Raw genomic sequence first — 12,370 nt, forward strand, 5'->3', positions numbered from 1 at the left:
TATTAGCAAAAGACAGGAGCTCTTCACAGGTGGCCGACCAGTCCGGAACGATCCGACGTGGCTCAGGACACAACCCTTTAAGACCCAGACAGTAGGCGTGGCTAAGCTCTCAGCCAATCGCTGTAAGCACAGTCATTACATACTCTAGATACTGTAACTATATACATTGGTGATAGGTCTGTACTATCACACACAGGCAGTCTAAAAAGGAATTTTTGGTCAATTCCTGCACCGCGATTTATCCCGCAGGGCCCCTACTACTTTTTGGGGGAACCCTGCAGTCTAAATCGCACTGCAAAACTCACCTCGTGAATCCAACGTCCAGCTGATGACTCAGGCCACGTTGCGCGATGTCAAAAGCACCGGGACTAACGGCAACAGGAACTTAAGGCATGTGGTGTAAACGACCACAAGGTGAGTCATTATGCTCATTCATGTCAAATTTTTCACAGATTTTTCCAACAATGCTGTCAGGAAAACACTTATGAGAGAGAAATACCAGAATATTGTAAAGCTGTTGCCTAAGCAACTTGATGTCAATCAATGACTCCCTGAGAGTTCCTTGTTGTTTTGAACCTTGTGAGTGACCATCAATTTGCTTGGTGTTGATGTTGCTTGCTTAACATTGGCAATATACTCAATTTAACAATTATGGGCAGGACCGGATTAAGCTAGTGCAGGGCCTGTAGCATCTGTTACAAAAGGGCCGTACATTTAAAAAATACACATAAATATTAAAACACGTACATTTTCTACTTGCATAGTTAAGTAATTATATGGCAAGCTCTCCACTGGCCACCAAGACAGAGGTGCACCAAAGAAGAGGTACAAGGACTGCCAAAAGAAAGCTCTTTGTGCCTGCCACATTCACCATCTCCAGTGGGTTGATCTCGCCTCAAACCGTGCATCTTGGCGCCTCACAGTTAGGCGGGCAGCAACCTCCTTTGAAGAAGACCGCAGAGCCCACCTCACTGTCAAAAGACAAAGGAGGAAAAACCCAACACCCAACCCCAACCCACCAATTTTCCCTTGCAACCGCTGCAACCGTGTCTGCCTGTCCTGCATCGGACTTGTCAGCCACCAACAAGCCTGCAGCTGACGTGGACATTACCCCTCCATAAATCTTCGTCCGCGAAGCCAAGCCAAAGAAAAGTTAAGTAATTAAATGTTTTCATTTGCTAAACAGGCAGGTAATATAACGAATATAACAAATATGTCTGACATAGCAGCAACAGTTAGGTATCAATTTCAAATGTCAAAAGTAATAAAACCTGACTGAAATCGCTAACCTTGAACAGCCAGTCATTCATAAAAGTTGAAGGCAGTGTTGCACTACAGTAACAGAGCAAGTGCAGGATCACTGAGCTTGCAAGCATTTATCATGGGGGCCTTGAAGATGCGGGGCCCATAGCATATGCTACTTCTGCTGCTATGTTAATCCCCCCCTGATTATGGAGCAAGCAAAGCATTTCTGGAGGCACCTCCCCTTTTTCTTTTTGGTCCAGTCCCAAAATGATGACTGACCATTTTCACCTTTGGTTGCTGTCGGACATGCTGAGTTCCTCCTGGAATGCCTTGTCCGCTCAAGATTCCAGTGTATTGCGCCTTTATGTTTCTCTTAACATTATAACGTACATAAACTAGCCCATCCAAACATAAACCAGACTGCGATAGTTCCTAAATAAAGGATATACCTAGGACGAAGCCCATGGCATCTATTCCGGCTACAAGGTCAATGGTCTCATTTCGGAATGGGTGGATCAGGTCTTCAACACAGTCCTTAAAGGCCTTTAAAAAAAATTAATAAAAAAGTAAACTTAAATCACCATCCAGGTCATGAAATAAATAACCTGCTAACATTTTACAAGATGGCTCTTTCTCCCAACCCAGCGTCACTCGGCCCTTTAAAACTGCAGTGTAAAACTGCCCGGTTAGCACCCCATCTATGTGGAAATTAGAAAGGGTCCAACCCAGCCGACCTTGTCACAATCCGACCAGGGTCCCTGACCTACCTCAGAGGTAGCCAGGAACCCAGTTAAACTCACTTAGGTCGCATCCACAGCAACAGGAAAATGGCTGACTCGCTTATTCCGGTGACGTCCGCGCTTGCGTGCGTGCGTCATCGGGCAGCCAGCATCTGAACATCCAGCAGTACTTCTGGTGAATGCGTGACGTGTCATTGAAAGGACGGAATCCCCCCTTAAATCAACAGATTGGCGATCCCCCTGTAATTTAAAAGGTGCTTTCAGCACCTTTGCCCCAGTAACTCACCTGGGTGAAAAAGTACCCAGGGACTGCAATTTGAAAGGGGCTACTGTGAGTGGGGGGGGTAACAGGAGATGTAAATTGGTTAGCTTTTCGAGCCTATTCCATCAGCTTATGGATGAATAAGTTATAAGGGTGGGTCACCTTGAGTCCAGACTTCTTCCATCCCAACTTCAGAAGAAGATCTCGACAAACCCGGGGGGAAAAAAAGCAACAGTGAAACTACTTTTGTTCCATGGAAAAATAAACACAGAAATGCTTCGGGAACTCAGCCAGTCTTGGAGCGTCCATAGGAGGTAAAGATAATATTATTGATGTTCAGGCCTGAGCCCTTCTTCAAGGTATAAGTAAAAAACAGGAAGGGATCTCAATAAAGACTACAGAGAGAAAGGGGGGAAGAATGGGAGAGGGTGGAATCCAGACCAAAAGCCAAAAGGTGTTAATTGAATGTAATAAGAGGAGAGGTGAAAATTGTTTTTGGCTCTGTGAAAGGAGATGGAGGGGGGAGAGAGAGAGAGAAAAACAAAGCTGGTGAGGGGGGGGAGGTGACAGGGGGAAGAAGGAGGGATGGGGCTGGGGTTTCAAAGGAAACCAGAGAATTCGATGTTCATACCATCTGGTTGGAGGTATTGTTCCTCCCCTTTGAGGATGTTCTCGGTCTGGCAGTGCATGGGACCATGGACAAACATGTCAGCCAGGGAATGGAAGGGGGAATTGAAATAGGTGGCCACTGGGAGATCCCCGCTATTTTGGCGGACAGACCCGAGGTGCTCAACCAAGAGATCTCCCACCCTGGATCAAGTCTCTGTTCTGTTGAAATAATGGAAGAAGGGACGGACAGGGAAAATTTGAATGAAACGGAGTCCTCAAATGTAGATTGGACCCTGCAACCTCAAATTATCATCGAGAAATAATATATATCTGAAACATTTCTGATGCATTCTTCAAAGGAAAACCAGAAGTATATTAATCTCCATTAATCTTGGGTGGGCGGATCACTTACTCGGTCAGAACTAATTGGCGAGGTGGAATAAATTCCCGTTAATCTTTTCAAATATAATTGACATGAGACTGAAAGGAAAGTTTTCACAACCTGAGAAAAACTTTTAAAATTTATATTTTAAATTCAGTCATGCACAACGGTAAAAAGGCCCTTCCAGCTCATGAGCCCTTGACCCCCAAATACCCCAATTAACCTACAATTCCTGTATGTTTTTGTAGGGAGCATCCAGTTAAAATCTGTGCCGGTTGAAGGGAGAACATTCAAACACCTTACAGACAGCGGCGAACTCGAACCTGGTCGCTGGTGTTGTAAATAGCGTTGCACTAACCGCTCCGCTGACTAATGGTCAAAAAGAGTGTGTGTACAAAAGAATTCAGTAGTGGTCACTGACAATTACCCAAGCAGTTTGAAAGGATGGTGAGATCCACCAGGTGATGTGCTGTTAGGTGTTGTACTGTTAGGGATCAACTCAGTCAAGGGATGCCTTGGGTTTCTTCTATGGGGCTTGTAACCGCATACTTAATCTATGTTGAATAAAATTTACTTTGCCTGGTCTTTTCTGAACCTCAGTCAAGTTCCTGATAAGTCAGGCCCAGGTTAACATTGGGTGCCCTTCAGGGTCACCAGTGCCACCTACAGTTTGCTCTCTGTACCTGATTCATGCTGACCTCAAAGCAAAGCTCGACGATGCAATCCGACTCACAGACTCGTCTCCTGAAACCCTCTGGGATCAGCTGAAGACTACCATACTGCAATCCACTGAAGAGGTACTGGGCTTCTCCTCCAGGAAAAACAAGGACTGGTTCGACGAAAACAGCCAGGAAATCCAGCTGCCCACCAGGCTCACCTTACAAAGCTGTCCTGTCCAGAGAAGAAACAAGCCTTCCGTCGCGCATGCAGCCATCTTCAGTGCAAACTCCGGGAGATCCAAAATGAGTGGTGGACTAGCCTCGCCAAGCGAACCCAGCTCAGCGCGGACATTGGCGACTTCAGGGGTTTCTACGAGGCTCTAAAGGCTGTGTATGGCCCCTCACCCCAAGTCCAAAGCCCGCTGCGCAGCTCAGACGGCAAAGTCCTCCTCAGCGACAAGATCTCCATCCTCAACCTATGGTCAGAACACTTCCAATCTCTTTTCAGTGCCAACCGCTCAGTCCAAGATTCCGCCCTGCTCCAGCTCCCTCAACAGCCCCTAAGGCTAGAGCTGGATGAGGTCCTCACCCAGGATGAGACATATAAGGCAATCGAACAACTGAAAAGTGGCAAAGCAGCAGATATGGATGGAATCCCCCCAGAGGTCTGGAAGGCTGGCGGCAAAACTCTGCATGTCAAACTGCATGAGTTTTTCAAGCTTTGTTGGGACCAAGGAAAACTGCCTCAGGACCTTCGTGATGCCACCATCATCACCCTGTACAAAAACAAAGGCGAGAAATCAGACTGCTCAAACTACAGGGGAATCACGCTGCTCTCCATTGCAGGCAAAATCTTCGCTAGGATTCTCCTAAATAGAATAATACCTAGTGTCGCCGAGAATATTCTCCCAGAATCACAGTGCGGCTTTCGTGCAAACAGAGGAACTACTGACATGGTCTTTGCCCTCAGACAGCTCCAGGAAAAGTGCAGAGAACAAAACAAAGGACTCTACATCAACTTTGTTGACCTCACCAAAGCCTTTGACACCGTGAGCAGGAAAGGGCTTTGGCAAATACTAGAGCGCATCGGATGCCCCCCAAAGTTCCTCAACATGGTTATCCAACTGCACGAAAACCAACAAGGTCGGGTCAGATACAGCAATGAGCTCTCTGAACCCTTCTCCATTAACAATGGCATGAAGCAAGGCTGTGTTCTCGTACCAACCCTCTTTTCAATCTTCTTCAGCATGATGCTGAACCAAGCCATGAAAGACCTCAACAATGAAGACGCTGTTTACATCCGGTACCGCACGGATGGCAGTCTCTTCGATCTGAGGCGCCTGCAAGCTCACACCAAGACACAAGAGAAACTTGTCCGTGAACTACTCTTCGCAGACGATGCCGCTTTAGTTGCCCATTCAGAGCCAGCTCTTCAGCGCTTGACGTCCTGTTTTGCGGAAACTGCCAGAATGTTTGGCCTGGAAGTCAGCCTGAAGAAAACTGAGGTCTTCCATCAGCCAGCTCCCCACCATGACTACCAGCCCCCCACATCTCCATCGGGCACACAAAACTCAAAACGGTCAACCAGTTTACCTATCTCGGCTGCACCACTTCATCAGATGCAAGGATCGACAACGAGATAGACAACAGACTCGCCAAGGCAAATAGCGCCTTTGGAAGACTACACAAAAGAGTCTGGAAAAACAACCAACTGAAAAACCTCACAAAGATAAGCGTATACAGAGCCGTTGTCATACCCACACTCCTGTTCGGCTCCGAATCATGGGTCCTCTACCGGCATCACCTATGGCTCCTAGAACGCTTCCACCAGCGTTGTCTCCACTCCATCCTCAACATTCATTGGAGCACTTTCATCCCTAACGTCAAAGTACTCGAGATGGCAGAGGTCGACAGCATCGAGTCCACGCTGCTGAAGATCCAGCTGCGCTGGGTGGGTCACGTCTCCAGAATGGAGGACCATCGCCTTCCCAAGATCGTGTTATATGGCGAGCTCTCCACTGGCCACCGTGACAGAGGTGCACCAAAGAAGAGGTACAAGGACTGCCTAAAGAAATCTCTTGGTGCCTGCCACATTGACCACCGCCAGTGGGCTGATATCACCTCAAACCGTGCATCTTGGCGCCTCACAGTTCGGCGGGCAGCAACCTCCTTTGAAGAAGACCGCAGAGCCCACCTCACTGACAAAAGGCAAAGGAGGAAAAACCCAACACCCAACCCCAACCAACCAATTTTCCCCTGCAACCGTGCCTGCCTGTCCCGCATCGGACTTGTCAGCCACAAACGAGCCTGCAGCTGACGTGGACATTTACCCCCTCCATAAATCTTCGTCCGCGAAGCCAAGCCAAAGAAGAAGAATCATGTATATGACTCTATACACTTATTGTAAAGAAACAGAAAGAGGTAGTGGTGCCACAAGACTCGCACCAACCAGGCTCAGGAACAGCTCTACCCCTCCACTATCAGACTCCTCAATGACAAACTCAATCAGGGACTCATTTAGGGATTCTTACTTTGCACGTTATTTATTATTATTATTTTTCTATATTGTAAAGTCAGTTTGTTTACATTTCTCTTTATTTACATTTCTGTCTTTTGATATGCATCTTTTTCTTGAGTACAATTTACAGTAGAAATTCTACCTGGCCCACAGGAAAAAGAATCTCAGGGTTGTATGTGATGTCCTGTATATATTCTGACAATAAATCTGAACTTTTAAAAGTCTTGAGATAAACTAATAGCTCCTCTTTAAAAAAGAAAGGATGTAAATTGAACCAGGAACAGTTTATCTGAATAATTTTCATTCCTTTCACACTGTAGTTTACCAGCCTTGAAAGGCAACATCAATCAATTTAGTTGCTCGAGACTGTACCTTGTTGAGACAACCTACCTGTTGATTACAATAGAGTCTGGAAGGATCAAGCCAGGCATAAGGGGGGCCCTTAATGTTTGGTGCCATGAAAGCCAAGTACCATCCTTCAGGGCGCTCCTGCGGGGTAGTCCATACATCCATGCTAAGGAAAGAAGCAAAGAGCAACCTATGTATGAAGTATAAATCAATCACAACATAGAAATAAGGTCATTCAGCCCATGAGATCTGCAAAGATGTTTAAGCGTCAGAAGTACTCTCGCCATCCAGGTAATTCTTCCTGGCCCACAGGAAAAAGAATTTCGGGGTTGTATGTGATGTCGTATATGTACTCTGACAATAAATCTGAAATCTGATCATCGTGCCTTCACTGTTCTCTTTAAACATGTTTCTTCTATCTCCCTTACAAGTCTTTTTTACAAATGGACGTGCAACTGTCCAAGTGTCAATGCATGTGTTCACCTTGTGAACCTGCTGGGATCGGTAGGTCATGCAAAGTACCTGCTTTCAGCAAAATAGAGTTGTCTGAGGCAGACGAGATGAAAACAGTGCACAGCACTCCAAATAAAGCACATTTCTACCTATTTTTTTGTCACTTGGCTATAAATAATAGGATCTTGCTCTTTTCCCTAATCTCTTGCTGTACCTGCCTGCCAGCCCTTTGGAAGGCGCGCAGCAGGACACCCAAATGTATCTCCGAGCTCTGCAATTTCACACAATTTACATAATAGACTTATCTATTTGTAACTTCTGCCAAAATGAGCCAAGGCTTGGATTGATTACCATGGACTGCTCCATTTCTGAGGGAATTGTGAATAGAAATGAATGCAGTGCTAACCTCAGTCTAGACCTCCCACACGTAACACGCGAGATCTCAAACCTTTGCCAAGGAGCTTCTCTTAAAGTCTGCCCAAGGTGATCATTGATCCAGACGTACCTGGTTCTTCCTCCTCTTTCCAGGGAGTTCCTCCTTGTGTTTTAATCTTCTGTCTTCAACTTTCAAAAAAAAAAATCCCCTTTTGAGAAATCTACCTCTGCACCTTTAATATTAATTATGCATGAAAGCAATCAAAATGTTGCACTCGTCTAAAACAATGACTTAGTTGGTTTGATCCGCTCCTTTGGAGCTGCTGAGTAATGCCTGCACTAGTTGTTAATCTTTGAGACAGCTGCAAAAATAGTTTTGCTCCACCCATGAAATCTAAAATAGACCTTGAGTTAACCAAGACTGTCCAGGCTATTAAAATAATGGCATAAATAATCTTAAATTCATTCACCTACTGCTTCTTAATATCAAGCTCATCAGAGACTACAACCCTGGATTTCAATAATTAACTTTCATTTTGTAAAATTTCACACAATTTTTTCTCCTGAACATTTTCAAGGAGTTTGTAAACTCACAACATTGCAATGCAAATAATTTGTGTTTGTCAGCATGTTGTATTCAGCAGCAGGGGTTTGGTATGCAGGCGGCCCCTGTTTTCTTCTGAAGGAGACTATTTTTGGTGCATTCTAACTGTGCCAGCTCTCAGAGCAATTCCATTCCCCCACTAATTTTCGCCATAGTCCAACAGACCCCTGCCAATTCAATCATTCACCAGCACGTTCGGAGCATGTATAGTGGCCAATTCACCGAGCAACCCGTGCACCTTTAGAAAGTGGGGGCGAATCTCACTCGGTCAGTGTAAACTCTGCACGAACAGAACCGGGGGTCGGGAATGAACCCTGGACACTGGAGTTGTGTTTCCCCAAATATACCGAGATAATGCCCTCTGCTCGCAGACATGGCCAATAGGTGCTCAACGTCCACACTGTTAAACCGCGTCAGAATCTAGTTTCAATTAGATCCTTCTCATTCTGCTGAACTCCTGAGAGCAGAGGTTTTCTCTTTTCTTTTTAAAATATTTTTATTGAGTTTAACATACAAGCATGAATACAGAATTGCCAATTACATAATAATTCATTTGTATGCAAGTAAACATGCATTAAAAAGCCAATGAAGGAAAAGGTAGATAAAACTACCTCAATAATTGTTTATACCTCAAAAACATTTAATTGAAATGATCCATGTGACCACGTTAAACCTGTTTATTGAAATAACTTGAAAAAAATAAAGAAAAAGAAAAAAAAACGAAATGTAATCTAACCCCGCCCCCTCATCAAGGTTACCTTTAAATTAATTTTTAAAAAATCAATAATGTGGAACCACTGGTGACCCCGACAACAGGCAATGAACCACTGGATCATACAATAATTGTTAATTCTTCCAATTTTAAAAAGAAATTCTAGAATGGGCCCCACAATTTCATAAATGGAAACTTCCTATCTTTAATATTACATCTGATTTTCTCTAAAATTAAATAGGATGTTATGTCATATAGCCACTGTGTATGAGTAGGGCATGAAAAGAGGGTTTTGGGAGTGCTCAAATCTAGAGAGATTCTGGAAAGACATTTCCCAAACTTTATTAATTTGGAACCTTGCCGGTTTGGTTTTTCTCGTGATCCAGGTAAATTTATATCGACGTCTCAGGAAAAAGTTTTAGCTTTTACCATGTTGATAGCCAGACGAGCAATCTTACTGAAATGGAAAGGTGAGTCATCCCCTACTCATTCTTTGGCTTGGCTTCGCGGACAAAGATTTATGGAGGGGGTAAAAGTCCACGTCAGCTGCAGGCTCATTTGTGGCTGACAAGTCCGATGCGGGACAGGCAGACACGGTTGCAGCGGCTGCAGGGGAAAATTGGTTGGTTGGGGTTGGGTGTTGGGTTTTTCCTCCTTTGCCTTTTGTCAGTGAGGTGGGCTCTGCGGTCTTCTTCAAAGGGGGTTGCTGCCCGCCAAACTGTGAGGTGCCAAGATGCACGGTTTGAGGCGATATCAGCCCACTGGCGGTGGTCAATGTGGCAGGCTCCAAGAGATTTCTTTAGGCAGTCCTTGTACCTTTTCTTTGGTGCACCTCTGTCACGGTGGCCAGTGGAGAGCTCGCCATATAACACGATCTTGGGAAGGCGATGGTCCTCCATTCTGGAGACGTGACCCACCCAGCGCAGCTGGATCTTCAGCAGCGTGGACTCGATGCTGTCGACCTCTGCCATCTCGAGTACTTCGACGTTAGGGATGAAAGCGCTCCAATGGATGTTGAGGATGGAGCGGAGACAACGCTGGTGGAAGCGTTCTAGGAGCCGTAGGTGATGCCGGTAGAGGACCCATGATTCGAAGCCGAACAGGAGTGTGGGTATGACAACGGCTCTGTATACACTTATCTTTGTGAGGTTTTTCAGTTGGTTGTTTTTCCAGACTCTTTTGTGTAGTCTTCCAAAGGCACTATTTGCCTTGGCGAGTCCCAAAACCTATGGATCAGAGAAGTCTCAAAAACTTGACATTTCTCACCTAGTCAATATCTGCGTAAATACAAGATCATTTAACTTTGGGCAAGTATGTTCTGTGTACCACCTTAAATTGTAATAAGCAGTGTCTTGCACAGCTTCCTCTTTTCACGTTTTCTTTCTGAGCTAATTGGATATGTGCTTGGCAGATGACCTGAACCATCTTTACTCTGTTTACTTTACAAAATGGGATTTCTTTGCGAGATTCATTTGGAAACACGGCCCAGACTTGTGAGCGGTACTCTTCATTCACTGAGGCTGGAGCAAGCATTGTCAGTGGAAAATGTTGAATTGGAGATTGCTTCTCTGTATTGGGAGTCCTCCTCTATGAGATCAGTTTGAAAAGAGAGAGCCTCTGTTGGCAGGAGTGGAGCAGAATGAGAAAGGATCTCACCGAAACAATATTTAACAGTGTGGGTGTTGAGCAGTTATTGCCTATGTTTGTGAGCAGAAGGCATTATCTCAGAATAACTAGGGAAACACCAAAGTCTTCAGACGCTCTGACTGTACTAAAAATGCAGGAGGAGCTCTGCCGGTCTTTCAGCCTCTAGAGGAGAAAAACAATATATGGATGACGTTTCGGCCCTGAGCCTTTCTTGAAGGAATAAGACGAATGAGCAAACATCAGGAAATCTCAGAATGCAGACAAGTGCCGGCTGTGGCAAGAATCCAGACCAACCAAAAGGATAGGATAAGGGGAGAGGTGAGAATTGATTACATCTGTGTGAAAGGAGACAGGGAAAGAGGGGAGAGAGACAGAACTGGGGGAAGGCGACAGGGGAAGAAGTGGGGGTGGGGGGAAAGGTTTAACGAAAAGTTAATATTAATGCCATCCAGTTGGAGAGTGCCCAGATGGAAGCTGAGGTATTGTTCCTCCAATTTTCAGGTGGTCTCAGTCTGGCAGTACTTGAGATCATGAACAAACATGTCAGCAAGGGACTGGGATGGGGAATAGAAATGGTTGGCCACTGGGAGATCCACACTATTGCAGCGGTCAGAATTGAGGTGCTCAATGAAGTGATCTCCCACTCTCTGTCCATAATTTACTATTAATACTGTTGGGAATTGATAGAATGGTTGTTGTTTCTATTGTAATATCCTTATCTCACACACACACACACACACACACACACACACACACACACACACACACACACACATATTTATTCTGCAAGAAACAGCACAAATCAAGCCAATTGTTGTCCTGTGCACCCCCCCTGCCCCTTCTTCTCTCCTTAATCCCCACCTTTTTAATCAGACACTTGGCCCTTTTTGCTCATACCCTGATGAAGGGCTCAGGCCCAAACTATTAGTTAAATATCTTTGCCCTGGGCTGGATGGCAGAGAAAAACCCCAGCAGGATGGCAAAGGATGCTCCGGTACTTCCAGGGGAAGGGGAACATGGCTCCACTCTTGCTATTCAAGGTGCGCCCACTCTTCACCCTTCCAACTCAGAAGGAATGAGGGCGAACAGTGCACACATTCAACCCACATGTACCAGCGGTGGTTGTGTTCACCTTTCTGGGCCGTTTGTGTCAAGGGGGCAAGGATCTGCGTGGACGTCAAAAAGGACACCTGGAATCTGGACCTGCAAACTCCATGTGAAGGTTAAGCTGAGAGAGGACCATAAAGGGGCCATCATCCACCTCAAACCCCCCCCCCCACCAGTGTTCACCATTAGATGTAAGGAAACCATGGGAGCATGGTCTACACTGGATAGCCCAGGGTGTACGTGTGCTGGCCCAATGTTATCTGCAACGACTGCATGCAAGAAGGTCACCAGACCAAAGTCTGTGCAGAAAGCAAGTGCTGCAACTTGAGTGGGGAAGCCAGCCACCTCTACAGAGCTGCCCAAAACAAATAAGTACCTACACCCTGACAATAGGTGTGGGGAATCTGGTTTGGAGGGGCTGAGACATCCAACAAGAATTGGTCTGAGTGGATTGCAAAGATCCGTCAGAAATTGGGTCCGTGAGTGCAGCATTCCCTCTGAATAACAGGGAAGAACCTGATCATCAGGTGTGAGGAGCTCCCGGTACTGCTGTATGTGGCCCTTCCCCTGCACCTTCACCCTGGCTGTCTCCTGTGCAGTCTTCTGGTTCATTTGGGGATCCTAGATGGAATGGGTCTGAAGAATCCCCATGTACAAGCCACCAGACCATAGGGGCAAGGGTGTACTCAACATGGCCCTCATCCTGATG

General features: G+C 45.7%; 1 protein-coding gene across 1 annotated transcript in view; it reads right to left on the reverse strand.

Annotated features, from left to right (window-relative positions):
• The window catches only part of LOC138749854 (adenine phosphoribosyltransferase), a 20,851-nt gene extending 12,917 nt beyond the window's left edge, over nucleotides 1-7,934 (reverse strand). The window contains exons 1-3 of the mRNA XM_069911808.1: nucleotides 7,722-7,934; nucleotides 6,806-6,929; nucleotides 1,695-1,788 (exon numbers count right to left, since the gene is read on the reverse strand). Of these exons, the coding sequence (XP_069767909.1) occupies nucleotides 1,695-1,788; nucleotides 6,806-6,928 (217 nt within the window). The 5' untranslated portion in view covers nucleotide 6,929; nucleotides 7,722-7,934. The remainder of the gene's footprint in view (nucleotides 1-1,694; nucleotides 1,789-6,805; nucleotides 6,930-7,721) is intronic.
• Nucleotides 7,935-12,370: the final 4,436 nt, after the last annotated feature.

The sequence above is a fragment of the Narcine bancroftii genome, chromosome 14 (genome assembly GCF_036971445.1).
Source record: "Narcine bancroftii isolate sNarBan1 chromosome 14, sNarBan1.hap1, whole genome shotgun sequence".
In the NCBI taxonomy this organism is placed as follows: Eukaryota; Metazoa; Chordata; class Chondrichthyes; order Torpediniformes; family Narcinidae; genus Narcine; species Narcine bancroftii.